General features: G+C 37.1%; 1 protein-coding gene across 8 annotated transcripts in view; it reads right to left on the bottom strand.

Moving 5' to 3' along the window:
• Dlg2 (discs large MAGUK scaffold protein 2) overlaps window positions 1–26,267 on the bottom strand; it is a 2,073,609-nt gene that overhangs the window by 1,570,611 nt on the left and 476,731 nt on the right. For all 8 annotated transcript variants that reach the window (XM_087586773.1, XM_087586779.1, XM_087586780.1 and 5 more), the window contains 1 exon segment: window positions 8,676–8,750. In XM_087586773.1, the coding sequence (XP_087442899.1) occupies window positions 8,676–8,750 (75 nt within the window).

Raw genomic sequence — 26,267 nt, 5'->3', positions numbered from 1 at the left:
AATTCAAGCTTCAGGCTTCCTGCTAGTGGACTGTACATTTAGATAGAGTACTCTTTCTTAAACTTGAATAATGGTAACAGTGACTGCACGTAGAAAACACTACAGCTCTACCTCGGATATAGGGTTAATATTCAATATATACCAAGAACTCAAGAAGTTAGACTCCACAGAATCAAATAACCCTATTAAAAATGGGGTACAGAGCTAAACACAGAATTCTCAGGTGAGGAATATCGAATGACTGAGAAGTACCTAGAGAAACGTTCAACATCCTTAGTCATCAAGGAAATGCAAATCAAAACAACCCTGAGATTCCACCTCACACCAGTCAGAATGGCTAGGATCAAAAACTCTGGTGACAGTAGACGCTGGCGAAGATATGGAGAAAGAGGAACACTCCATTGTTGGTAGGATTGAAAGCTGATACAACCACTCTGGAAATGAGTCTGGTGGTTCCTCAGAAAATTGGGCATAGCTATTGAGCTACTGAGGACCCAGCTATACCACTCCAGGCATATACCCAAAAGATGCTCCAACATATAACAAGGACATATGCTCCAGTATGTTCATAGAAGCCTTATTTATAATAGCCAAAAGTTGGAAAGAAACCAGATGCCCTTCAACAGAGGAATGAATTCAGAAAATATGGCACATCTACACAATGGAGTACTACACGGCTATCAAAAGCAATGACTTCACGAAATTCATAGGTAAATGGATGGGACCAGAAAATATCAGCCTGAGTGAGGTAACCCAATCACAGAAAAAGACACATGGAAGGAGTAATAAGTGAATCTCAAATTACCCAAGATTCAATCCACAGATCACATGAAGCTCAAGAAGAAGGATGACCAGTTTGAATGCTTCAGTCCTTCTTAAAAGAGGAAACAAAAATAATACTAGAACAAGATATGAAGACAAAGTTTGGAGCAGAGATTGAAGGAACAGCCATTCAGAGCCTGTCCCACCTGGGAATCCAGCCCATATACATACAGCCACCAAACCTAGACAATATTGCTGATGCCAAGTGCATGCTGACAGGAGCCTGATATAGCTGTCTCCTGAGAGGCTTTGCCAGAGTATGACAAATACAGAGGTAAATGCTAATAGTCAACCATTGAATTGAGAATGGGATCCCCATTGGAGGAGTTAGAGGAAAGGATTGAAGAGATGAAGGGGTTTGTAACCCCATAAGAACAACAATACCAACCAACCAGAGTTCCCAGAAACTAAACCTCCACCTGAAGAGTATACTTGGACTGACCCATGGCTCCAGCTGCATATGTAGCAGAGGATGGCCTTGTTGGGCACCAATGGGAGGAGAAACTCTTGGTCCTGCCAAAGCTGGACCCCCCCAGTGTAGGGGATTGTCAGCATGGGGAGGAGGGAGGGGTGGTTGGTTGGGTGGGGGAGCACTCTCATAGAATAAGGGGGAGTAGGGATGCGTAAAGGGGTTTATGGGAATGAGAAACTGGGAAAGGGAATAACATTGACAATGTAAAAAAAATCTAATAAAAAAGTTTATGAAAAAAGAAAATACAACAGTAATTCTGATATCTTATTCAGAGAGCTTTATGTATAATTTTATCTTTGTCTATGCTGACTTGTGATCAATATTTGTGAATATTTAGGTATATGGAAGTAACATACCAATCTCTACTACTGAAGAGTTGAAGAACTTGTACTTGATTTTTAATATCTCATTTTTTCCTCACTGCTAGCTTCCATTTTTATAACTGGTAATATACAGATTATATTGGTGATCTCCTATGAAATTTTGTGCATTTTCTCTAATAATCTGAATTATATAATTAGCTAGGTAAATAATGACTATGATTATTAAAGATATGGATAAATGTGGTTGGAAATACGGTATTAGTGAATCATAATGTTCCAATACATATGCCAAAAAATAAGCAGAAAACACAGTAAGCACACCCATCACAAAAAAAAACAACAAAAAAACCCCAAAATAACAGTGTTGTAGTAAAGATATAATTTTTAATTAAAAAGATTTTATTTAAATCACCTTTCTCTCACTACTTTTAGGACTTGGACCAAACAACTAACTTGTGAGCATTAATATTTTATGATGTTGACCTCAATATTATATTGCTTTATTCCAAATGATTCTTAGCTTATACTAAATAGAAGGATAGTCATCAACGCAGTAGAATGGAATGATATCTGAAAAGATAGGTATACTTAAAAAGATTTTCAACAAGAGTCCTGAGTTAATCCAGTGAGGAATGAATAGATTTTTTTTCAACAAGAAAAGCTAAAAGACTTAAATATCTGCACATACCATACACAAAATGAATTCCAAATTGATCAAAGAGAACAATGTAATAGCAAAAACTATAAAATGCTGAGAAGTAAATATCAGAGAAATTCTCTGTGACCTAGAGTTACACCCAGGTCCATTAAAATGGTGTATTCAGAAGAATATACTAGGATTTGTTAAAATTTCAAAAGTCATAGTTCAGATAACAGTGCTAATACATGGTTAAAGAATGAAGAGACTTGAACAGAAAATATTAAAATCATAAAACTGTTAAATGATGTGCAGACATAAGAGGAGTTTCATAATTCAAAATTTAAAGTAATTAGATGGAGAAAGGATTTTGTAGAGACATTTCTATAACTAGAATAAAAATATTTATTAAGTATATGAAAAGATATTCAACATTGTTAATTTTAGGTAAATTTAAACCAACTCCAAAGCAAAAATCTTTTCAGACCTATTATATCTACAATAAAATGACAAGCAATGACAAGAATTGACAAGAATGCATAGAAGACAAACCACTCATACATTGTTCCTGAGAACATAAAATAACTGCTTTTAAAAACAGCTTGGAAGTTCTTTATAATATATACATAAAATCACCATATGACCCAAGAATAATAATTGTGCAAATACCCAAAAAACCAGAAAGCAAATGACAACATTAAAAACTCACATAAGAATATTCATGTTATTACTCATAATATTCAAAGCTACAAGTATTTCTTATATCTGTCAACTGATAAATGGATTAAAAGAAGTATTGTAACCAAATACAACAGATATAAACTATTATCCACCAAACAATTTATAAAGGATAGATACATTTAATGATATAAGAACCTTGAAAATAAACTAAAGTTAAAGCAACCAGTTACAGAAGACTGCGTATTACACAAGTCTAACTTTAGGAATTGTCTTGAATAGGCAAGTCTGGGGTGGGGCTAGATTCCTGATTTCTGGGGAGGAGAGACAGTGGCCACAGAGAGCCTACTGCAGGGTGTAGAGTTTCTCTGAGGGTCATAAACATATTTTAAAAGTCGCCGAGGTAAAACTTGTACAATTCTATGAGTGAACTAAAGAATATCAGCTAATTTTGCTTTTAAAATGGGTAAACTACATGTTCTACAGTAATATGAAGAAAATAAAGAATATTTATAGATAATAAGAACACAAAATGTCCTGAACACTGTAACAGCTATACTGATAAACTGAGAAGATACTCCTGAAACACAGGAAATATATCTTTAAAAATGCATATTTTTACTGTATTTTATCAAATAGTTATAGGATAGTAAAAAGAAACATTTGAAAAAAACAGATGATTGTAAGGTTTAAATATAAGTCAATTTGTGTAAGAAGAGAACTGGAAGTAAAATATTTAATTAAGCATACAGAAGAGAGAGAGCTCAGAACACCGAGCTTCAACTTTGTTGAGCTTTCTTAGTTCTATGGAGAGCCTGCCTTTCATTTCCTCATGATTGCTGACCACCCTAGCTCTTAGCTTCAGATCCTGACAACTCTGGAATTGCTTACTTCCCTATAGGCTTGTATGCCTCCTATTCTCCTTGCTAGTTTTTATATGTGTTAGCTGAGAATGTCTTTGCATCACCCACCTGGACCAATGCGCCTCTCCATAAATGCTATTGGGCTTCTTTTCTAGTATGTTTTAAAGATCAGTGTAACAGAGACATTTTATGTGAGTACTTCTGGTCTCAGTAGACTTCTAAACCCAGAGAGAAAACATAGAAATCTGAAGTGCAATGGCTGGGAAAGAAAGTACACTGTCTATGCACCTACCCTATCTTCCCCATAGTTTCTTGATGACCAGCCCATGAGTACAGTAAAATTGACACCAGAGCTATCCACAGAGCTCCCATTTATTAAAGAGCACTGGACTTTTTCCTGAGATAATTCCCCTTGTGCTTCTCTTCCAAACCTATGACAGTTGCCCATATGGCCAGATACACACGAGTACCAGTGCTCACTAATTTAAAGTCCTGTATACTGCAATTTTCTGTAATTTTCCTAAAACTATAACCATCTGATAATGGCCTACCTTTTCATTCCACAAAGAGACTGTTCACAGTATCAAAACTGTGCCCTAAAAAATAAAAATTGTGCCCAGTGTTTGGAAAGGCAATATTCATCACAACCATCATGGCTCTAATTTCCCAGCAGAAGAGGATAGTCAGTGGTTTTTGTCCTCATAGGAACTCTGAGAATGCCCAGAGAACAGACACAATGTGATTTTATGATGTCTATGTGTTTGAGAGCCACAGGCTGGGTTTGTGCACTCCATGCATTAAGTTAACTGACATCAGTTGCACTGGAAGAAAAAAAAAAAGAAAACAGTGGAAGAGGAAAATTTATTGCTTTTTTGTTATATAATGAGGTAGTAGATATATGTATTATTAACACATAGTGTTTCCTGTCATCTATTGAGAAACCCAAGGATCTGTTATAAGTCATAAACATGTGCTAAATAAAAGAATAACCAAAATTTCATGGACTCAGAACTTAGTATTCTAATTTTCAAATATTTACATAATTTTTAAAAATTATTTAACAGATTTACAGCAACTAGCATGCATAATATATAACTATATATAGCAGTATCTTTATGAAGCTCCCTACTAAAAGGGAACTTTACTTTCTATCTTTGAAAACTTCTTCCCTTAACATTATTTTTCAAGTTCCAGTAAACAACAGAAACGTGTAGTCACAATTTTTGTCGTTGGGTCCTGTATCATTAATTATTCTTGATTTGTCCAACTGCATATTACAGCCACCTCTAAGTAACTTCTAAGTAAAGTCTAATAGCCAAAGTCTGACAGAGGGCATTCCCCAGTAGATTAAAGTTTATGCACAGGGAAATGGCTTAAAGGGCCACCCAACTTTCCTGAAATAAGCTAAGTTCAAAGTTCTTGATTGCCTCATGCCAAGAGCTAATTTCTAGCCAAGTTCATCTTTTGGATATCAACCTGTCTTCACCTAGGTCCCTGAACACATGGATATTTTCTCAACTGCTTAAAAGTAGCAGAGAGTCATAACGACGGATAATGTACTTGGGACCATACAAACTAACAGGGTATTCAACTACTTAAACTGTGGGGTAAGAAAGAGTTTAGTTCTAGAGCCCACTGTAACCGTATATGGACCCATGTACAAGAGCTAATCACTGCAATGCTCCTCACTAGCAAACATTGTAATTATTCTATTAGTATAAGTGAAACTGGGGCAAATACACAAGTGCAGACTCACACTATTCCACGTAAAGTAATACAATTCAATTATAATCACTGCAGAATAGAACACCCCAAAAATCACTAGGACAATGGATAATGAATGTAGAAGAGAATTAATTGCACCCAGATAATAGAGACTATTCATTTATTATGTAAGAATGTGTTAATTTATTTATAGCCTGGTTCAGTCTCAGAGGATTCGAGACAGTTGAGACATCTTCTTAAAAACATGAAGTTATGAATTTCACTTTTTCCTCAGAGATAACAAAATGAAAATTAATGCCAAAACTGTTTTACCTACTTGCAGATTTTGTTATATAACTGTGTGAGCTCATGATATAGTTATATATTTTTCACTATCATAAAATATATCATTATTGAGTTCATCTTTGGTGAGTTTTTAATACATCTAACTTTTGCATAGAATCAGATCAGTGAAATTAATAGACTTATAAAATTTTAAATCTTAGCCTTCTGGAAATTTCTGTCTGAGATGTAAAGCATTAACTTCGGTGGATGGGATTGGAGACTCAATAAATGTTGCTCATGACAATTTTCTTTTTACTTAAAGTAAATAAAAAAACAACCAAACCCATAATAAATATATACAACCAATAATTTGAGGGGAAAGATTTGAACAGGAACTATGTCTGTCTATTAATCATTAGAACCTTTTCACAGTCGGATTTCTGAATAAGTAAGAACTTAGAATGTCCAGTTCCAAGAGTCTCGGCAAATAAAATCACAGAGCACGTCCTGAAGAGTTCACTCAAATGAGTCAATAACGATGCCCTCCAGTCTTGTACATCCTTAGGGCAAATAGTCAATTCTCAGAAGCAAGAATCCACCTATCTCTTGGTACTATAATCTCAGACACAAGAACCTATTTCTGTCTGTATTAGTATCTGCTGTTATTGGTATCCTTAAGACAAGTGATAGATTCTCAAAAGCAAGAATCTATCTCTGCTGGTTTTAGTATCTGCCAAGGAAATGGGTTAGTAGTAGGTAGAGCAGGCTTAAGCCAGGAGATTTCAATCCTAAAGCAGAATCCACATTTAGTTCCTAAGGCTTTTGTGTGGACACAGGTAGGAACTAGATTTTGGTGTCAGCAATACTGGCTCGTGATCTACAGAAAGAGTCTTAAAATATAGCATCTACTTACTTCTTAAGATTCTACAATAGAAAGACCTAATCTGGAATCATCTGGCTCTTAAGAGTACAAATGAAGAAGAGAAAACTATTTTCAGTAGCCCCACAGACCATATTCTAACAACATGTTGTCAGGGTTCCTTTATTTTGGAATTTAGATCAAAATTATCTTATTGGTGGTACACACGGGTGTATCTGATAAAGAAGGGACACTACTTTATTAAAGATTATAAGAAAATGGACACTATTTAGTATATCACCATTAATTTGTATAATTTGATGGGATTACTAATTTTTTCTAGTGTAGAGATAAATTTCTCAAAGCACATATTTTGTGTGAGGAAGTCTGTGAGAGGAAATGGACAAAAAGTCACATCTTATGTGAAATACTGCTGATTTCGATACCAATTCAAGTATAAAACACCAATAGCCCAGTAGAGAAGTCATCTTAAGTTATTTTGATTCCAGAATGAAAACTCAACCCAAAATGGCCAGATAGCAGGATTATTTCTCTTCATAAAGAAATATTTGAGTGAAAAAAAAAAACAGCTTTCCAAAATCCACATTCAGACATAGCATTTATTAAAGATAACAACTGCCAGCATACTAAAGATCCAGATCTGAGCATCACTCATCAGAACCCTCCTATAAAAAAATGTCTTACTTAGGAACTTGACATTAGGATGCTGCAAAGTGTGTCATCTCCTTGAACAAACAGACATATGAATCGGTAGTTGTAAGATGGTGTCATTTAGGACACAATAAAAGGAGTGATTGATGAAGAACTAAAACTATTAACACACATCTTCTTACTGGCAGCAGCAGAGTCCCTAAGCACACACTCCCCTCCTGCCATCTGCTCACAAAAATGCCACAGTTTTACTTTTTAAGCCTCTGGCAAGTCTAGACTGCTTCTGCACAGCAGGAATCCCGCCAAAATTTAGCTTTATCATCTCCTTGACTAAAGGTGATCCCATCTTCCCTTCCTTCCTCAGACTAACAAAGACAAAAAAGAAAACAGTCCTTTACATGATCTGAAGGAAAAGTAGCCTCCCCCAAGTCTACTGTCTTTACATCACCACATAAGGCCTGTCATGGCAGCCAAGAGGCACCTCTGAAGAGCTTGTACCTCAACAATAGAGGCATGTATTTAGTTGACTCCTTATATCACTTCTAGATCTCCTACAGAGAGGGCCAAGTGGGAGAAATGGCCCAAAGTAGCTTTCTGATTTCTTGTCCACGTCGCACACATTATTTCATGCCCGGCAAAGTGTCAGCTACAGCAAAGATAATTCCCAGAGGCGGCATTGTCATCCCTATCAGGCAATGAACGGGAAAGAGAATCATTCAAATCAGTCTCTTTCTTTCATTTACTTCGCTGCACAGGGTAATAGAGCAAGCACATGAAAAGAGACAGAGGGTATCTGGCATCTCTTGCCAGCTCTAGGATGTGCTATTCTTACCCCCTGTGTGGGTAAGCCTTCCATCTGCAACCCAAAGATAATAACATAGTACCTGCTTATTTCCAAGGCACTCGAATAATTCTCGGATAGAAGGGTCCACACAAACGCAGGGTCTATTATTACCCCAGAAAGGCTTGGAAAATGCGAGTCCATTTACTCATCACGATTAAGCAGACAACAAAACAATGATGAAGTAAAAGCTCCTCCTCCAGTGCAGCTCAAGATCAAACAGTGCTGAGCACGCAGCCATGTGAAAAGACACATGTGCAAAGACATTCGTTTCCATGACCGTGCAAGTCTAACCCATCAATACCTCCCTCAGAGAAGTACTTTGCAAGTCTTCCTGACTCTAAGTAAATAGATCACGGTGACTTGATAATACACTCCTGTCTGGAAAGACATTTCCTTCTTATCGAAATGTTTTCTCTATGCTAGAATTTTAGACTGTATTTTAGCTCATTCCAGAAAGCCGGTGTTAGAATAAAGCAACATCTCTCTTTTATTGTAATCAGTCTTAAAGTAACTTACAGAACAGTGGTGGACAGGCATCCAGGCAGGGGCTTCCACTGAACAGTTCTGGGCTGGGCATTTTCCTTGGTTTTGCTAGAAGTAAATAAAAATTGGATTATTTCATATATTACATAAGGCAACAAATATTAGGTGGCACATTTATAATCATCAAGCTGATTACCATGCTTAGAAGTATTGAAGAAACTTCTGAGGCTGATTTTTGGTACAGTCTTACAGAAAGAACAAATATATTTCTATTTTTATAGGGAAATATCCTGTGTTTTGCTTCATTACTTTGGGGACTAGGAATTTGACACCATGCTTACTTAGCCCTTCTTGACCCCAACAGGAACCACAACTACTCTGTTCCTTTCACATCAACATCAACAGGCTCTGTACCCTCCTATCTTTGAAGTGGATGCAACTCACCGGTAACCCACTCCTGAAATGAAGGAGTAGTGGGCTTCACTCCTGGGTGTTTTGTAGAACTCAAGAACTTAGAGGTGAATCGTTTAGATTATAGAGGCCTTTCTTGCCTCATTAGAGGCAGACCTTCAGCAAAATGAAACAATTTGCTCAAAGAACCAGCAGTCTGACATTTTAAACCATTTCTAAGACTCTTCTTCCCATTTAAGTAATTTATCTCTAATTAACATTTTCATACTTTCATCCTGTAAACTGAAGTTCTAATTGCCCTTTTCGGAAGGAATCAAGTGGCCCTTTAACTGACAGTACTATTTCAGTCTGCAATAATGCTTAGTCCTAAGAGGAGTGGGGTTCTAATAAGACACCTTGCATTTCTCTCATTGTATACTTGATGTGAGAATAAAGGCATTCCATAATGTTAATAACTGTTGTAAAAACCACAGATATTTATTAAGCCACTTAGTTTTCATGGGTTAGTGTGGACCTTTTAGATAATTATTAGTAACCACAACGAATAAAATTTATATCACTAGACGTTATAATGTGATCACACAGGGCAGACATCAGAGTTTGAAAGAAGCTAATCAAGTTAGCAAAGCCTCCCTCTACCAGGAGAGAATACAACCCATCCATACTAAGAATCCGGCTGGCTGCTGCCCACGTTCACTCCTTATACAGAAAGCTGCTTCTGTTGTTTTTACTTGCTCTCTGCTCCATTAGGCTGATGGGATGCTATCATACAACCTGATTTGATCTTATCAACCACCCTAACATTTCTGATTTAGCTGAATGAAAAGCTGCCTTACCGATTTCTATGCTCTTCTAGTGCAAATATTTGAGCGTGTATGTTTCAGTGAATTTTAAAATATTTCCAAGCCATCTTTATTGAGGTGATTTACTTTCAAGGCGGCAGTAAGCTCTGAAATTCTGTATGAATGATTTTGGATAAAGTCACGGTAAAAATGAATTCATATCATCAATCTCTATGTTCAGTTATGTTCAGTTTTCTTGCTTAAATCAAAACATAATGTGCAGAGCTAACATGGCCCACAAGGCACATTGTTCAGTTTTCAGATGACCACAATTTTATGCTAAGCTTGGACATGTGCCTGCTGTCATTAGTTGTTCTTGGTAGTCAAGTGTGTAAAACAGGGTTATTACCATGACTAATTAGCAGTAACGTTATCAATGATGAATGTTGACTCACTTCAGATAGCCATAACATACAAGGATAGACAGTAAAAAAATTCCTATTTTGATTTATGTTAGAAAAATAAATAATGTGTGTGTGTTTAAAGTTTTGAAATAAGAGAATTGCTTAAATGCTATTTATTGAGCTAGCAAGAAGTTCAGTCTCCACGTGGGTTTCCACAAGAACTGGAGGACAAGAGGCTCTCCCTAAAGCTCTAGCCTGACTGTGGTATCCTTCCCACAGCAGGGCTGCTTTGTCTGCCCTCAGTGGGAGACAGATGCGCCTAATCCTGCAGAGACTTGATATATCAGGGTGGGGGAACACTCAAAGGGGGGCTACCCTCTCAGAGGAGAAGGGATAGAATAGAGGGAGGGACTCTGTGGGGTGGGTGCAGGGGAGGACCAGCAGTGGGGCAGCATTTGTGATCTGGAGAAAGGGGGTGGGGGGATTGATTGATTCAGGGGTTAAAGCAACTGCTGTACAGGCCAGATGATCTGTACTTGGATTTTTTTTAAAGATGTTTTATTGAGTCTTTGAAAATTAATCAAATACAACGAATTTTTATCATATTTACTGTTCTCTTATCTAACTCCTTCCAGATTCTTCTTTATTTCCCTATCCACCCAACTTAATGGTGTCCTTGATTTTGAGTGGTGGGGAGGGAGGGATCTGTAGTTTGCCTTTTAAACCCATCAAGTCCAACTGTTGTTGCCAAAATACACAGCTTATATGACCATCCACTGGAATATGGTTAGCCTATTACCTATATTGAAAGCTATCTCTTCTTCTCCCAGAGGTCGTCTTGTAGAACAAGGAAAGGGACTTTGTCCATAGCTCTCCCTGCTTCATTTGGCAATGTTGTCTGACTAAAGCTTGCACAGGTGTTGTACACGCTGTCAAAATTCCTGACTGCATGTATACAATTGCCCTGCTGTGTCTGAAGATACTTCTGCCTCCTAGTCTTCTACCAACTCTCAAATCTGAACCCTTCCTCTGATATAATTCTCAGACCTTAGAGAGAAGGCTACGGTAGCTTGTCTTTTATATACTTATAATATTTTTTATTAAGTATATAGCAGTGACTAGCTCACAAAGGATTGAGGTCAAAATTAATAACAAATTCCCCTGCAAATGAATTTGCCCCTCCCTTTCCATTCATCAACCTACAGGTTTAAAGCTGTAGATTGAGATCCAGGATCACATACTGACCTTGAATAATATGCTTTTAGGGAAAAAAACTATCAGTAGGTTTTGGTCTTTTACAATACAATGGGTTGATATAGGTTAAAGTCTCTCAATTTCTTGCTCCTTGATTGAACTTTTCTGATTTAAACATTTATCATATAACCTTCTACCATTTCTTAGTCCAGAATTCTTGCTAATGTATCAAAAGCTGATAGTCTTTTTCTCTGAAAAGATAGACATATGTTGTAAAATACAATCTGCACATTTTAAACCCCAAAATGCAACAAATTTGTGTCTATCGAATAATTTTTCCATTAATTATGAGGATAAGACACTGAGAAGTCAATGTATATTTATATATGGATATTGTCACTGTCCAAATCCTTCACAGTTACAAACTCTTCTCAGACTGCTTGAAAATATTGCTTTGATAGATTTAAATATCAGTATAACTATGTGCTAACATATAAATATACAATGGGTTTTAGAAATTTATAGATACTCATAAAAATGTGTTATTTATGAAAGAAATATATAGAGAAAAACTTTGAGAATATTTTTATCCAAAGTAATTTATTTTCCATAACCACAGGTAACTTCAAAGAAAGATGTTATAAAGAGAAAATCATGTTACCAGGATGAAAATAACAATAGTTATATACTAATTCCATATATTAATATAATATATTGTATTAAATGTAGTATAAGCAGAATATACTATATATTATAATATTTATAATTTTAAATATATACACAGGATGGAACACATCAGAAATCCATCCTACAAGCCTAAGATAAGACTGAAATGAGATTCCTAAAGAGACGCTAAACAACACACACAATTTTCAGGGATATGACAAAGAATCGCCTGTTTTATGATGAGCATGTATAAGAAAGGTTAGAAATTCAGCAAAGGGAGACATACATTTCTTAGGGTAGAAGTTGAGTTTTCTCTTCTAGTGAAGTGGCAACTGATGGTCCTCAAAGGGCAACTAAGTACAACCACCTTAGATTTAGGTTAGGACTGTGGATCTGACTCACCCTAGAAGTTTGACCAATGAAGTATGAAGGCGAATTGGTATTGAGTTAGAAGGCACCCCACGAGCTCACTGTTCACTAAGGCAGACAAGCGATTCCATTATAGAGGCTAAAATAATACCTTATAGACAGATTGTCACAAAATAGCCAGCTAAATGAAATGCATCAATCATATTGTAGGTCTAGTCAAAGAAGTTCAGAAGCAGAATGTTTCTGAAGACAACACACTTGGACAAAACATCTGGAGTCAGATGCCTAAGTAAAGCAAATCCGCTCAACCATTTATTTCTTACACCACTGAAGCTGCTTAATCTCTCTTTGACTCAGAAACATCAAAGCTACAATACAAGTAAAGAATCTCTGACTCACGGTCAGCACTTTGCAAGGGTCAGCCACTTTGTTTTTACTGCTAGTGTCAACATCATCATGTGCGAAGCTCAGAGAGTAGAAAGCATTCCAGGCCAACCACCTGCTAAACAGTAGCGAGGAGAGAAGCGAACTTAGAAACCCTTTTCCCAACACCAATGTCTAATCTGAAGATTTCACAGTGGGAACATTTCATCTGGGGAGTATTTGGAATTTCAAGTTTTTTTGAGACAGGCTTTATCAATGTTGCTGACCCAGAACTTGCTCTATAGATCAGGTTGGTCTTCAACTTAGAGATGCACTTGTCTCTGCTTCCTGGGTGCTAGGGTTAAAGGCATGCACCCCATACCTATCAGTTTTAATAACTAAGTAGAGTACATTTGTGATTTTACATGATTGCAGGTTTTTGTTCTTCTTGAGTTATTATTAAATCACATGCCTGCTCAAGTTTTCAGTTACAGAGCAAGGTAGGAACCACTGATGCTCAACCATTACAAGCAAACAATGTGGAGCCTGAAGTAAAGTGGGTCTAATTATAATATTCTTTGAGTCTATCTAGTCTGTTGCTTTATCTAGGGATTTAAAGAATAAGCTTGACTAATATTATTTTTTTCCTTTTTATTTTGGTCACAAATACACATTTCTAAGTATGTGGCAATATCCTTTTCTGGTCTTACTGCGTTTTGTTTTGTTTCATTTTCTTGCATTTTGAAAGATATTTTAAAGAGATTGGCTTACTTTGTTTCTAAGGAAACAATTATTAAGCCCTAAGCACGTGTTTGGCCCTTCTCCATAGGATGCTGAGAACAAGAAGCATTCAGTGGGCAGCGATGATGGAACTGAGTCTCCCCAAACTTCCCATGATACCACAGGGAGACAGTTGCCCAGTCTGGCAGAGGTACTGTTTGTGATGAATTAACACATACAAAGACTGAAAATGCTACATTGAAGTCATGTTTTAAGAGATTTTTTTTCTTGATGAGGGGTGAAGACTGTACTTATCTATGGGTTTAAGCGTAAATATTTAAGATTGTTATTAGATCTTGTACTGGTTTAGTAAATTAGTGGTAAATTAGTGGTTGCAGATTCTCTTGCAATAACCATGACTTCACTAGGACTGAGAAGTTAGCAAGGCTTCCAGTACCTGGCATGGTTTCCCTCTTGCTTATGGAAATTATGGAATTATGTCTTAATTCCAATTAGAAAGCTGCTGTTATTGTCAATATAGGTGTACCACTGGGGATACTGTGTGATGCAGGTCATTGGCATGGTTCACAGGGCATGAGAACTTCTTAGAGCTGTTAGTTAACTACTTCCTGTTACCATGAAAGCTAGTCCTACTCAGGGAGAAGACATTCATGTCATTTTCAGTTAAGAGGTCCTAGTGTTTCTGAAGTGGATGGTGTCTTCCACAATAGAGACTTTAACTCTCACCTCTAGAGATCAACCAAAAGTAACAGCAATAATCTATATGCTTTGGATATTGCTTGGCTGTCCCTGGCCAGAAACTCAAAAGATAGCTTCTAATATCTGGTATGGAAGTTTTTGTTTTGTGCTTTTTGGCTCCTAGAAAAGCACCCTTCATAAAAACCATAACCAACCAAAATGAGTTGTGGAACCCAGTCTCAATGGACATATCTACAGAAGTGTTTCAGAGAACATTCCAGAAGAAGTGACAGGTAAGAGACAGAGGATCAGGTAACTTGCTGTGAGATTGTGTCAGAAGCTACATCCATAAAGTCTCACCAGCACAAAAGCCAAACCATTATCTGAAGAAGGAGGACACCAATGGCCATGCTAAAGTGGACAGACAAAAGCCTATGGGGCTTCAACCTTACACAAAGACCTACAGGCAACGCAGAAAGCTGATTGTGGGTGAGATAGTGTTTCCCAGGAAAGAGTACACCAGTTGGTTTTCCAGGGTCAAATGGTCAGCCTTGAAAACATATATAAGGAACACCATACAGAGTGAACAGTTAGTATTTATTTACAGAGGAATATATACATATATGCATGTAATAATAATTAACGAGAAACAAGACCATGAATTTAAAGGAGAACATAGAGAGGCATATGGGAGAGAGAGCTTGTGAGGAGAAAAGGATGAGATAAATGCTGTGATTATAAGCTCAAAAATTAAAGCAAACCATTTTAATGACTTTGCTACACAAATTAATAAAAAAAAAGTAGGCTCTGAAGTCTCAGACTGGACTTATTCAAAGATAATAAATAGAAGCCATTACTATGTCGTGATATGGCATGTTCCCCCCAGTGGGTACCAGTTAACTATCAAGCACTCTAAGCATATAATTAGCTCACTCCATCATCACACCAATCCTGACAGCTTGTCAGTGGAAGCGCTTAGTACCATGAAGATCCCACTGCATCCAGGTTACAATGCCAGAGTATTAATTAGTTCTTCCTGTGAGCTATTTTGTGTTTTAGCCTTTATGAGTCTGAGCTTCTCTTTTATAAAGGAGCAAACGCCATCCCAGTTTAAAAGATTGCTGTAAGGATGCTATGCGTATTGTAAAGTAGTAAGATAAATACTTAACCTACACAATGCTTCCCAGCAAACTCCTTCTCCTGTGCTACTAAGCTCTTCAGAGCTTACATTCTCACCTCTGAGTATAAAATAATAATATTTACTTCACAAGATTACCATGAAAATTAAATGAGAGTAAATGTGAGAAACTGCTGAGCAAATACCAAGAACTTCTGCTCTTGGTGTCATATGAAAGCTTTCATTGATAAAAAAAAAAGAAAACACACAGAAAAACCAGGAGACGGGGCCATTTTAAGATGATTAGATTTGGGAATCTAAATCACCTAAACTGTTGGGATCCTGAACTTGAGATCACTAGTCTGTTAATACTTTTAAGAAATACAAAGTATTTTTAATGTTCTGTAGAGACAGGTGTCAATATTCCTTTGATCTCTAAATCTCCAAAGTTATACATTATATACAATGTACATTTATATTCCATAACTTAAGCTTTGGAGTCCAAGATTTTAAAACATGGTCTCACAAAAATGCATTAAATGTAATTAATATTTGAATTTTGGCACTGTATTCCACGATGAAGATGACCCAAAATGGGCTAAAATTGATCTTTTCTTCTTGAAATGGAAAAAAAAATATTGTACATGGTCTGTGCTGCAATCAGTGAGCATTCTTCATTGGAAGTTCTCGTCTTATAAATCCTGAACTACAAAGTGATGTGGAAACAGAGGTAACTTCTAGAAATCTCTAACTATATTCTTTTTCCCAAATATATTTAAAAACTGCCTGTAAAGAAACCTTTGTGGCTAGTAAATAACCACAAAAGTAAATAGTATCATTCAGAAACTAGGTGAAAGCAATTTATGTTGTTCTTACAGTTATCACATACATGCACACACACACACACACACACACACACACACACACAAACATACACGCATGCTGAAAATATTTAGCAGACTTGATTCTTTCTGAAATGTATACTTTCTAATTTTTAAAAGTTACCATGGGGTTGGGGATTTAGCTCAGCGGTAGAGCGCTTGCCTAAGAAGCCCAAGGCCCTGGGTTCGGTCCCCAGCTCCGAAAAAAAGAACCACCCCCCCAAAAAAAAGTTACCATAACTACATAGGAAGGAGACCTATACCATATTTCCAAAGAATAAAGGATTTTAAAAATTGAGCTTTTGAAAAGACATAATTACAACTTATTAAAATTCAATTCATACAAATTTGCCTCTTTCATCTTCTTGGATCTCAAAACATGTATATATGTTAGATGGTATTGTATAAAAACTATACAAGAAATGCCATCAGCTTAAATGTATTCCAAGAATACTCAGATACTTACATTATATGAAACGAGCAAAAATGTGTACTCAATGGGTATATGCAGTCTTCTGACAGCTGAAATTATGGATTTATGGAAGTTATTAGTTGATGAAGGCTTTTGTGGATGAGATAGCATAGAAAATGTCAAGGCAGGAAGGTCCAGCAACTAGACCCACACTAGATTTAAATGACACCATACAACGGTAAAGTAAATTGCATGTGTATTAATTCAGGGCAGCTTTAGTTTAAAAAAAAATAACAAAAATTAGCATGGCTTTAATACCAGGAGATTCATAACAAAAACAAGGATGGGGAATTTATTTGGGTAAAATTGAACATTTTTTACTCATAGCTTATTTAAGAAATGAGTTTCAAGTTTTTAAAATGATGAGCATATTTTATGTACACATATGCATCTATATACATATATGCATGCAATAACAGTAAAAAAGGCCTAGGGATTTAAGAAGCGTGAGGATGGCTATATGGGAAGATTTAGAAGGAGGTAAGAGAAGAGAGAAATGGCTGTAATTACCTTATAATCTTAATAATTGGGGCTGGAGAGATGGGTCAGCAGTTAAAACTGACTTTGTCCAGAGGTCCTGAGTTCAATTCCCAGCAACCACATGGTGTCTCATAATCATCTGTAAAGGGATCCGATACCCTCTTCTAGTGTGTCTAAAGGCATCTGCAGTATACTCATGTACATAAAATAAATGAATCTTTAAAAAAAATGGAAAGTATTTTTAAAATATTTAAACTCCTTTCCGGTTTTGTTTGTAATAGCATGAAATACGGGAGAGGTCAGCTAAAAAAAATATGAATTTTTTGTGTTTTCATAAAACCAAAAATACCTGCCAGTGGAGATAGGAAATATGATTTATATCTTGAAAGTGACTTTTGAATATTCTTTTTTCACTCTAATTAAGTGGTCTTCAAATAGATTCTCCACTGACTACTTCTCTTCATGTAAAACTATTTGATGGCTCTGTGTCATTTTTCTCAGGGACATCTGCATATGACCAATAAAACATTTGGAACTACACACAGCGTAACCACAGGATAACATAACAGGTGTCTGGGGTCCCTTTTGTAGGATGCTTGTGTCACCTATGCGGAGCTGCTCGAGCCTCCAATGATAATAGTTATGGTCGGTTTGGTTCCTTTTAGTGGTAACATAGGATAAAAGCATTCAGTGGAACCGATACACTTTGTTCTCTGAGACGCAAATCAAGAAAAAGTAACAGAATTTCTGAGTAATTTCCTATGGACGTTCATAATTACAAACTGTGTACACCTGCCTTAAAAGTAACACGTTTACTGCAATTTAGACAATTCCCTCATGCTCAGGTCTATGAGGATGAGCACAGTACCGAGGCACAATGAAGCTATGTGTCAATTTCATATCCAATAGCTTTTGGCCACTTCTAATGTTTTAATAGAAAAAATATACTATATAATGAAAATGCTATAACTCCACAGTCTATTTAGGGTAAACATATTTTATTTATGTTACAAAGTCACATTGTTTTCTTCTAAAAGGAGGCCAAGCTTCATGTTCTATTAAATCACTGTAATTAGATGGATATGTGTTGGCAATCTTTTCTCAAAGCCTGCTTTAGCTGCTTCAGTTTTTGTTAAATAAAAGCATGCAGTTGATGTCTAGCTATCTTTACACTTGAATGAAAGAAGCTTGAATTATGATCATAATAAGAAGGTTTATCATAAATGAGACCCAATTGTCAGGTTTTATAATATCTGTGAGGACGTTTACCTCTTTGGCCCATTCCTCTCAAACTGAAATGGCAGTTCTCACATTATTTCTGGCCTTTCACAGGATCACAGATAAGTTTACTTAAGTTTAAGGAGGAGCAGGAGGAAGAGAACAGAAACACTGGTTCTTACTATGTGCTGGTCTTTTGCAACGGTAGTAGCTACACTAATCCATACATATCTGTTGCTTATCTTTTAGCCAAAATAGCTACCTATCAAGGTGAATCATGTCTAGCTCAGCAGGTAACATATCACCAAGATTATTTACAAAACCTGCATGTAAGTGACTCTTAAAAGTTAAGAAAGGTTATATTAAGCAAGTGTCTGGCTATGGTGTTAAGAAGGCATTCTAAGTATGCAGCGGAACAGCTATTTTTTTAAAAAAAAGAAGGAAGCAGAGAAGGAGGAAGAGGAGGCAGAAGAGGAGACAGAGGAGGAGAAGGAGGAGGAGGAAGAGGAGGAAGAAGAGGAGGAGGAGGAAGTCAGGCACCTTAGGAGAGCCTTGGCTGTAGTTGGTTAAAGACTGGAAGATGATGAGATCTGAGATAGGAAGGTTCCACAAGGGTTAGAATATAGTGGCTTACTTCTGCCTGTCCAAGCAATGACAACTTTCTCTATAGCGTGGTCTTCTAAGTTTTCACATTTAACATCAACTAGAAACAAAGGGCTAACTAGAGATTTTATTAAAATGTGAGTTCAGACAAACTTGGGTCTTCAGATTCTATAATTCAATGATTTCTGAGGAAATATTTTACTTAAGTGGTAAGCATGTCATATTGACTAACAAAAAATAGGCGATAAGAAACTTTGAAACTTTTGTCACACTGTGAATTAAATACATACTTGTACTATTGTGGAGGGTTCCTTAAAGGGGATTGACAATATGTAAAGAATGCAAGATAGGAAGGTCAATATAAAAAGCAGATTTTATTGCAGAAATTCACAGGAGAACACAAACAAACCCTTGTAAGAAAATAAATGAAGTACAGATAAAGAAAACAGAGTAAATAGGAGTTAGTCTATTTGGAATTTAAAGAGGAAAGACTGACGAACAACTCTAGTTTTTCTAATAATGGCACCTGAGAAAGTGGCAAGAGAATAATTTATGCTTAAAGGGCCACAGAGAGCACAGCTTTTCCTAGAAGTTGTTCCGGCTTACTTGCTGTGTTTACAGAAATCCAAATTCTAAGACTTTTTTTTATTTAATGTCAAACCAATTTGTCACAAAACCTGTCACAAAACATAAGTTATTTTAAGAATCAAATCATTAGGATTCAAAAATGGGTATGTGCAGGAAGGAGCATTATAATGAAAATGAGGATTATAGTCCTAGGCTTCTAATCTGTTACTAATTTTGAATGCACAATGGCAGAGAAGGGTAAAATATGTGGTATCTTTCTCTCAAGAACAGACCTATAAACCTTGAAAAGTCTATTCACTAATGTCAAAGAAAATTTCCATTTCAACTTGGAAGTAGAAATTGATAGTAGAACAGTAATCAGCTAATTGAATTGCTGATCTCGGTGATTTTTTTTTGTTTTGTTTTTGATCCTTAAATGTCAGATTCCCAGAAAAGGGATGAGAAGAGGAAGATGAGAAAGAGGAGGAAGAGGAGGAAGAAGAATAAGAAGAAGAGAAATGGAAAAGAATAAGGAGGAGGAGGAAGAGGACGGGGAGGAAGCGGAGGGGCAGGAGGAAGAGAACAGAAACACCAGTTCCTACTGTGTGCTGGTTTTTTGCAATAGTAAACTAATCCAAACATATGTATTGGTAGCAATTGTTCACTTTCTCGGAGATGCCCTTCACCATTATCCACACACATCTGTCCCTTTCAAGTCTGCAGAACTTACTCAAAGTCTATTTCTTTGTCTACCCTGTCGAAAATAGTTTCTGCTTCTTTTGACTCATTCATTATTCGACATTTCACTTCACTTCCTCTTCAAGGACAGACGTTCTTATAGTTAAGATTCTGTTTCTTCCTTTTGTACTCACTGAAAGTCTATATCTTCGCTCCATTATATAAGTTCTAAGAGAACACAGGTTTGCCTATTCTATTCACTTCTCTATTCCCCTCAGCTCAGAATAATAGCTGGCACATACTGTACACTTGGTAACTATCTTGGATGACAGGAATACTGCGCTTAATGTAATCCACTTTGAGAAATTCTGGAGACTTAAAAGGAAGAGAATTATGTGGATACCAGTGAAGAGCATCCAGAAAATGTGAACAATTAGTACAAAGATGCACGCATGGATCAGTGTAGCTACTACACAGGAAGCACCGTTTCAGTTAATAAATAAGAATGTCAAGGTTAAATAATTAACATTTGCCAACAGGAGAGATAATAAACAGAAGAGCTACTATACCACATAAGAACTCTAACTCTAAAGGTTGTACTGCCATGCATCACGCTGTCCTGCTTTTTACGATAAATTCAGTCCTGCATGACAATTACTGTCCAACTCTTCCACAGTCAATTCTCTGAGGGACCACAGGCAAGTCAGGCCAATTTGTTTATGTCATTAAGATTAGCACAAAATTAGTTCTAACACATAAAGACACAGCTCTCATTTTATCCACCCTGCGTTAATACTAATGGCTATTAAAATGAATTCACGGGACCCTCTTAGCCAACAACTCAATAGAACGCAACTCAGATCCAACACTGAAAGCCTTGCGAGGCTTCAAGGGTTGGCCAGTCGAGACTCCATGAATAGGATACTCATTAAGATTACCTTCACAAATTCTTGGAAGTTTCCACTGCACTATGTTTTCATACAACCCCTGAATTGCTCCTCAATTCCACTGTCTCTCCCCATACTCTCCTCCTTCAACCCACCTGCCCCTTGGTTTACCCTTAAAATATATTCCATTTCCCCTTGCCCAGGGGCATCCATGCTTACTCCCTAGACCTTTCCTCTTTCCTAATCTTTCTGGGCCTATGGATTATAGCTTGGTTATCATTTACTTAATGACTAATATCCATGTATACGTGAGTACATATTGCATTGGTCTTTCTGGCTCTATGTTAACTCACTCGGGATTTTTTTTCTAATTCTATATATTTGCCCACAAATTTTATGTCATTTTTAACAGTTAAGTAATAATTCCCTGTATAAAGGTATCACATTTTGTTTGTCTATTCCTCTATTGAGAGACTCTAAGTTATTTCTAATTTCTGGTTCTTATGAATAAAGTTGTTATGAACATGGTTGAGCAATTGCCCTTTTGTAAGAGGGAGCGTCCTTTGGGTGTGCTCCATGGGGTGTAGTCTGAGAAGGTACTCCACAAACTACCAAAAGGCTACCAAAATCCTGGACACCAACACAGCCACAAAACCTTTGATCTACTATCTCTCCTGCCTGCAAAATATGCTATGGCAATGGTGGCACATAACTTACGGGGTAGACAACCAATGTCTGATTAGACATAAGGGCTACTCATGAGAAGAAACCCATAACTGACACTGCTGGGGTAACCAAGAATGAGAGACCAGATAGCCCTAGTGTAAAACCAAACACAACTGAAAAATGAAAAACAACAATAAAATGATTCCTAATGATATTCTACTATACCCAGATCAGTTAGATACTATGCACATGTTTCCTGGCATTTCTCCTGGCAGCAGTTGGGGCTGAGTGCAGAGACTCACAGCCTCTCTCTCTCTCTCTCTCTCTCTCTCTCTCTCTCTCTCTCTCTCTCTCTCTCTCTCTCTTCTCTCTCTCTCTCTCTCTCTCTCTCTCTCTCTCTCTCGTGTGTGTGTGTGTGTGTGTGTGTGTGTGTGTGTGTGTGTGTGTGTGTGTGTGTGTGTGTGTGTTCAGACTGAAGGTCTCCATCAACCCTCCACACCCATCCTGAGTTCAAGGAATCCATTGGAAGAGGAAGCAAAAAGATATTAAGAGCCAAAGAGGACATCAAGAGACCGAGGCCTTTTGAATGAACTAAGCAATGTGCATATGAACTCACAGATCGAAACAAGAAGCACAGGGCCTGCATGGATCTATATCAGGTCTTCTGCATAGTATTTTTATGGGACATTAGCTTAGTATTTTTATGGGACTCCTAAGTGTAGAAATGAGTAGGTCTGATTTTTGTGGCTGTTCTTTGGGAATCTGTTCCTTCTATTAGATTGTCATAGCAAACTTTGATATGAAAGTTTTTGCTTAATCATATGATATTATGTCTTGTTTGGTTGAAGCCTGCTCTTTTCTAATTAGTGACAGAAAGAGAGTGGATCCAGAGGGGAAGGGAGGGAGGAAGGAACTAGGAGGAATATAGGGAGGGGAAACTATAATCAGGATATATTGTATGGGAAAATAATCAATTTTTAAAGGAAAAAAGTGTCAAAAGCAAGAATCCAAATTTAAACTAGTGTTTCCTTTTAGCAACAATTACTCTCATCCTTTCTTTCTTTCTTTCTTTCTTTCTTTCTTTCTTTCTTTCTTTTTCTTCCTTTATTTATTTAAAAGTTTTTTCATTTTCATTCTTTTAAAATTGGATATTTTATTTATTTACATTTCAAATGTTTCCCCTCTGGAACCCCCCTATCCCATTTCCCCTCTCCCTGCTTCTGTGAGGTTGCTCCTCCTCCTACCCATCCACTCCTGCCTCCCTGCCCTGGCATTCCACTACACTGCAGCATCAAACCTTCACAGGACCAAGGGCCTCTCCTCATGTAGCCCAACAAGGCCCATCCTCTGCTACATACGCAGCTGGAGCCATGGATCCCTCCATGTACTCTTTGGTTGGTGGTTTAGTCCCTGGGAACTCTGGGGGATCTGGTTGGTTGATATTGTTGTTCTTCCTATGGGGTTGCAAACCCCTCCAGCTCCTTCAGTCCTAACCCTAAGTCCTCCACTGGGAACCCTGTACTCAGGTCTATGGTTGGCTGTGAGCATATTTTATATAATTTCAAATAGATAAAACTTAATGTGTTTCCATACAATACTCCTATGGAGTAATTACTGATAAACATATTACTTTCCTAATTTCAATAATCAGTGGAGAAAATACTGATAAGAAGTTAGAAACTAAGAGTCAGAGAGAATAAACTGAACTGACTTTAGTTTCCTAACTCACAGAGAAAATACAATATTTGTCTCCTGTGTCTTGACATGATGCACATTTCTAAAATTGCCTTTGGTGAGACATATACAAATGCAATGAGACGGATCTCTCAGGCAGTTGGAATCATGCGTAATCTGCTTTAAGAAAACAGCATCTGCAAACATCCAGATGAAATAAAGGATAAGTAATGAAAGGATGCAAACGAATTCTTCTGTATGTCATGAAGTTAATTGACATTTAAATTTTAGTCTCAATAAGTGTTTAAATATCATTGAGTTTGAAACTTTTATTCATACTTATCTCCTTTCCAAACCCACGCTTGTCTCATAAAATTAAATTGACATAAAGTTTACATAAAGGACAATCCTTTAAAGCTCATAATTCTTTATGGCACCTTTGACTTTTTGTCACAGAATCAAAAAGGGCTCATGTGAAACAGCATCGTGGAGGTCTTTTGTCAGGAAAATGATTTGCTGCAGTTTGGTCAACAGATGATATCATTTGTAGAATGAGATTTTATTTTACTTCTAAACATTTACTGAAATAGGCTATGACTAGATGCTGCAAAATGTACAAATAGACTAATATTTGGAAATAATTTTAAATTAAGCATCAGTTGGATTTTTTCAGTGCTAGTTCTTTTAATATTTAAATACAAAAAGTGAGTGCTGGTTTATTTTTTATACATACAAAGGTCTAGACAAAATGTGCAGAGGAAACTGCTCTGCCCAGTCCCCCTCTGGCTAAAGCTATAGCCAGCCTCTCTTCTCTCAGGCACGCACAGGGATGCAATGGATTTTGTTCTACAGGTGCAATGGATTTTGTCAGTCACACACTGTTTAACATGTCCTAGACATTTCCATTAATACAAAAAGTCCTTATGGTCAGGGTACTTACTTCTTTCCCACAATGGGCACGTAAGAACTTCCTGAGGAGCAATTTATTAAAGGAGAGTGGGTTAGCCTTCCACATGGCTAGGCTGCAGCATAGGAGTGAGAACAGGAAGTAAGTGAGGACATTCATTACGAAGGGCACAGGTGTACCTGCAGTCTCACCATAAGGAATAGAGAAAGTTCCCACTACATTCAAATAGATTGATGTGCCAAGGTTATAAAAAGTTCAAACAATCAGCAGTTCAAACAAAAATGAATTTCAAAGTTATTTTTAAAAGTAATTGAATATCTAGGTTGAAAAGGAACATAATCCAAAGGATGGCATTGAGAATATGTTTTAACTGAATAATATTGATGTGATTGAACCTGGAGGTAAGAAAGGGGAGTAGATTGGCAGGTATTAAAGAGCTAAGTTTGACCCTCTACTATGACAACATTTTACTTGTGTAAACTGGCCTCACCTTGGAGATGTGACACTTCCTTCCTGGTTGGATGAGAGTAGTAAATGAGTTTTAGTAAAACACTCAGGTCTTCTCAAGTCCCAGTCACTGCATATACAAAGATAATACCTCTCACCTCATATAGGGTATGTCAAGAGAGAGAGAGAAATAGAAAGTCACATAAATACACACATAATAATTAATTGTGACGGGTGGAAATTAAAAAAAATGACTGTACACTGAAAATATGTACTTTTTAGAGAAGGAATAAGACTTGAAAATTAAACCAAATTTAGATAGGTTAACAGTTATCTGGACAGAATAAGCAGCTATTTCCATCACAGGAACTATCCTTGTTTTATGTTCATTAGATTAAAGAAGGTCAAGAAAAGTAGCATAAATTTAAAAATACTCTCCTATCCACGTACTTTGAAAATCATTAGAAAATAAAACATAGGGCAAAGTGAGAGAAGATTACAAAAAAGAAGCAAATCAAGTTCTAGGTCAAAAATAAAATAGCAGTATGATAAGAACCAGGACAACTGCCTGACGGCCATAGAGTGGCACCATACAGCCTTCTTCAGAGTGACACTGTTGGCATGGGTGTTCGGTGACTTACTACACTGAAAGGAAAAGTAAGCTATTGTATTCATGGTGCTAGTAATCCAAAGCATCATGTGCTGCTAAGGGTTAATCTGTTTATTTAACAATCAGCATCCTCCGGATGTAGATCTCTCTTGAGAGACACAGCCAGAATACAGCAAATACATAGGCGAATGCCATCATTAAACCACTGAACTGAGAACGGGACCCCCATTGCAGGAATCAGAGAAAGGACTGAAAGAGCTTGAAGGGGCTTGAGACCCCATATGAACAACAATGCCAAGCAACCAGAGCTTCCAGGGACTAAGCCACTACCCAAAGACTATACATGGACTGACCCTGGACTCCAACCTCATGGGTAGCAATGAATGGCCTAGTAAGAGCACCAGTGGAAGGGGAAGCCCTTGGTCCTGCCAAGACTGAACCCCCAGTGAATGTGATTGTTGGGGCGAGGGCGGTAATGGGGGGAGGATGGGGAGGGGAACGCCTATAGAGAAGGAGGAGGGGTTAGGGTGATGTTGGCCTGGAAACAGGGAAGGGAAATAACAATCGAAATGTAAATAAGAAATACCCAAGTTAATAAAGATGGAGAAAAAAAAACGATCAGCATCCTCAAAACAAAGAGGAACGGTAGGTGCTCTAGTTCTATGAACTAGAGAGAACTGCAGTTCAGAGAAGGTTGTTCAGTTGGTGAAGGTGATGGCCATTATGTTAACCAAAGAGGCATAAGGATTGGGAAAGGCACATGTGGCAGCAAACTGGTAAACCTCAGGCCAGGGGAAGGAAATGTGAGAG

The sequence above is a fragment of the Rattus norvegicus genome, chromosome 1 (genome assembly GCF_021556685.1).
Source record: "Rattus norvegicus strain SHRSP/BbbUtx chromosome 1, alternate assembly SHRSP_T2T, whole genome shotgun sequence".
In the NCBI taxonomy this organism is placed as follows: Eukaryota; Metazoa; Chordata; class Mammalia; order Rodentia; family Muridae; genus Rattus; species Rattus norvegicus.
Note: the sequence above shows the minus strand (reverse complement) of the source record. Positions and strands in the feature narration are given on the sequence as shown.